The sequence below is a fragment of the Myotis davidii genome, unplaced genomic scaffold (assembly GCF_000327345.1).
Source record: "Myotis davidii unplaced genomic scaffold, ASM32734v1 scaffold327, whole genome shotgun sequence".
Taxonomy (NCBI): Eukaryota; Metazoa; Chordata; class Mammalia; order Chiroptera; family Vespertilionidae; genus Myotis; species Myotis davidii.
The window spans coordinates 4,854,019-4,857,530 of record NW_006298628.1 but is presented as its reverse complement, the minus strand read 5'-3'; the positions used below and the strand labels follow the sequence as shown (position 1 = coordinate 4,857,530).

Below are 3,512 nucleotides of genomic sequence, written 5' to 3'. Positions count from 1 at the left end.
CAGGGTGGCCTGGCCGTCTGGGTCATGCCGCAGGGTGGCTGTCCGGAGCCGAGCGTGCAAGAAGCTGCAAGAGGAAAACAATGTCAAAGGTCTCTTCCAACTGCTTTCGACCTCCCTATTCTTTCTCTGTTCCTAAGAACGCGGTACAAACTGTTTTCTGACTATCCACAGAATAGTTAGTGAACTATTCTAGGTCCACAGGCAGGACAGAACTCTGCTCTCAGGGAGTTCGCATTCTAGCGGAGGAGACAGAAAATGGTCATGATGAACAAGCGTATTATGCTGCATGGAGAAATCAGGTAAGTGCAATGCAGAAGGTGGGGAGGATGGGGCTATGGTTTTAATATGTTTTTACCGATTTCAAAGAGGAAGGGAGAGGGAGAAAGAGAGAGAAACACCATCGGCTGCCTCCTGCACACCCTCCCTGGGGATCAAGCCTGCAACCCGGCATGTGCCCTGACGGGAAATCAAACCAGGACCTCCTGGTTCATAGGTCAACCACGGAGCCACGCCGAAGGGCACCACTGCAGGTTTTGGAGGAGTGAAATGTTTTCTAACCTGTCATCTACTCTTTAGCTACCAACCAGCCCTCCCTTGATGTGGGGTGAAGGGAAGAGACTGGGAGGACAGTTCCTAACCAGCCGTGGTCATCTCTGTTTCTTCCTCTAATATCAGTCTCTCTCTGAACCCCTATATGGCAGGATATGTGAAGGGCATGTTAACCACCACCCCCATTTACATCTACCAGCTTGTCACCCTCTGCAAGTCACAGCTCTGTGGGAGTGACTGACCACATCTCCGACCGAAGGGCTGGGACCGAGACGCGTGGCCACTGTACCTGCGCACCACATCCAGCTTGTCCAGAAACTCATAGACCCGGGCGTGGTAATAGTAACACTTTGCAGCCAAAAGGTCCAGGGCCCGGCGGTTCTGAGTGCTGATCTTCTGCATCAGATCATCAGAGATCTTCTGTGCCTGGAGAGGCAGCCGAAAGAGAATTAGTTCCTCAAAAAGTTAAACACGGAGCCATCATATGAGCCAGTGAGTAATTTCCCTCCTAGGCATATATCCAAGAGAGCTGGAAACATTTGTTCACATAAAAACTTGTACACAATGTTCACAGCAGCATTATTAATAATCAAAAAGGGGAAATAACCCAAGTGTCCACACCCGATGAATAGATAAACCAAGTGTGCTATATCCATACACATTATTCAGCCTTAAAGATGGAGCACAGATACATGCTACAACATGGATAAACCTAGAAAACATGATGCTAAGTGAAAGAAGCCAGACAGTCTTATGGAAAATCCATGAGACAGATCAGTGCTTGTCAGAGCCTGGGGTGAGGGGAATGACTACTAATGTTGGGGTGATTCAACTGTTCTGGAGTTAGTGATGATGGCTGCACAATATTGTGACTATACCAAAAAGAGTACACCGAATTGTACTCTTTAAAAGAGATGAATTACATCTAAAAAACAATCAGTTGCAAGGAAAGGAAAAAAAACCAGGAATTTGAGGAGTGGGACCTATCATTTTATTTTCCTTTTTAAAAATCTCACCTAAGGATATTTCCCCCCATTGATTTCAGAGAGGGTGAAAGGAAGGGAGGGCGGGAGGGAGAAAGGAGAAGAGAGAGAGAAACATCGATTGTTTGCCTCCCACCCCGACCCCGACCAGGGCCAGGGATTGAACCTGCAACCCAGGCATGTGCCCTGACCAGAATCAAACCCGCGACCTTCTGGTGCATAGGACGAGGCTCTAACCCACTGAGCCATATCGGAGGGCTGGACCTGTCGTTTTTTTGCGTGTGCTCTTGGGACAGTGGCTATGACTGACAAAGAAGCTGGTGCCAAGTGGAGGAAGTGGTGACACATAATGTAACATCCAAAATGGAGTTGTTCAGACCCATAATAAGAGGCTACTTGCCCAAGCCAGTGTGGCTCAACTGGCTGCAGCAGCATCCTGTGCATGGAAAGGGTGCTGGTGTAATTCCCGGTCAGGGCACATACCTAGGCTGCAGGCTCGATTCCCAGTGGGGGGCATGCAGGAGGCAGCCGACTGATGTTTTTATCTTATGATGTTTCTTTCTCTCTCTCCCTCTCCCTTCCTCTCTCTGAAATCAATAAAAACATATTTAAAAATAAAAAATGTAAGAAAAGCGTGAAAGCTTACTATGTACAGATTGTGCTAATTATTTTTGATTATTTTACTTAACACCAACAATAATCTTGTAAATTAGGCACTGTTTTCCCCACTTTACATACAACTAAGGGAAATTAATTTGCGTCAAGGTACAGCTGGGATTTGAACACAGGTCTTTCTGTCTCCAAATCTCCTACTTTCCCCCAAAGAACCCACTAGACTGGTATTGTGCCATGGCCAGGTACACAGAATGACCATTGCCAGGCCTTTGCTTGGTGCCCGAGCAGGAGTTGTGGGGTCTCCCTGACTGTGGGGTTAGGTGCATCCCCAGGGGGAGAGCCTGGGGGAGGGTGGATAACCCAGGGACTACCTCCTTTTTTCACTGGAGACGATCTCTCCCGCAAAGCCCTGGCACTGGGGGCCACGTGGCTCACGCTCTCTGAAATCAGTACCTCCTTGTAGCGCTTGCTGTTCATCAGGAAGATGACCACGAGGAGCTGCAGGTAGGCTTCCACTTCAGGCAGGAGGGGCGCCGAGGCAGCTTTTCCTGTCCGGGGGCGGAACTGGAAATCCACCTCTGTGTCCATGGGCTAGGAGAGGACAGGCGCCACCGTGGGAAAGCTCAGTCACGTCAGGCAACCAAACATGTACTAAGCGCTCACTATGTACTCAACTGAATGCCTAACACAGGCCAAGACTTTCCTAGGTGCTGGGGATAGAAAATTAAAGACGACAGTCTCTTTCTAAAGGGAGTCAAGGAGGCTGGCAATACAATACACTAGAAAAGGGGGTTACAGGAGTGTAACAATTTTACAGAACGCAATGGGGACAGAAAGGATGATGCAGGACCTCCCACAGAGCCAACAATCTCGGTGGCAGGAGTAAACCACCACACCTGGAACTACTACAAATTCTATCAGTCAGGGTTTAATAAAGTGACATAATTTAAGAGATGAGATCAATAATAATGAGACAAAAAAAATTTTGTGTGTGTGTGTGTGGCAACAAAAGAAATTTTGGGGAAATGTACTTATACATGGTACTTATTTTCAGATTTAGTCACCAAAACTGGAATAATGTGAACAGATCAAAAAGTGACCATGTTGGGTGAATTTAGGGACATAAGGTTAAAAGACTTCCAGCTGGCCTGGGTGCTTTTCCCCTTTCCCTGACAATAGATTCTTCATCATTCCACTTCAAGGAATTTTCTGAGCTTTCACGTCTATGGAACAGACTGTAAGTATATAGGATTTTGGGTGGCTGAAGGTCAATGATGTTTTAGGGCAGCAGTTCTCAACCTCTGGGTTGCGACCCCTTTGGGGGTTGAACGACCCTTTCACAGGGGTCGCCTAAGACCAGGGGTC

At 47.6% G+C, this 3,512-nt stretch overlaps 1 protein-coding gene across 1 annotated transcript in view; it reads right to left on the bottom strand.

The window, feature by feature from the left end:
- PSMD3 (proteasome 26S subunit, non-ATPase 3) overlaps nucleotides 1–3,512 on the bottom strand; it is a 12,706-nt gene that overhangs the window by 5,513 nt on the left and 3,681 nt on the right. Inside the window, exons 3-5 of the mRNA XM_015570892.1 lie at nucleotides 2,601–2,738; nucleotides 839–975; nucleotides 1–64 (exon numbers count right to left, since the gene is read on the bottom strand). Coding sequence (XP_015426378.1) covers nucleotides 1–64; nucleotides 839–975; nucleotides 2,601–2,738 — 339 coding nt within the window. The remainder of the gene's footprint in view (nucleotides 65–838; nucleotides 976–2,600; nucleotides 2,739–3,512) is intronic.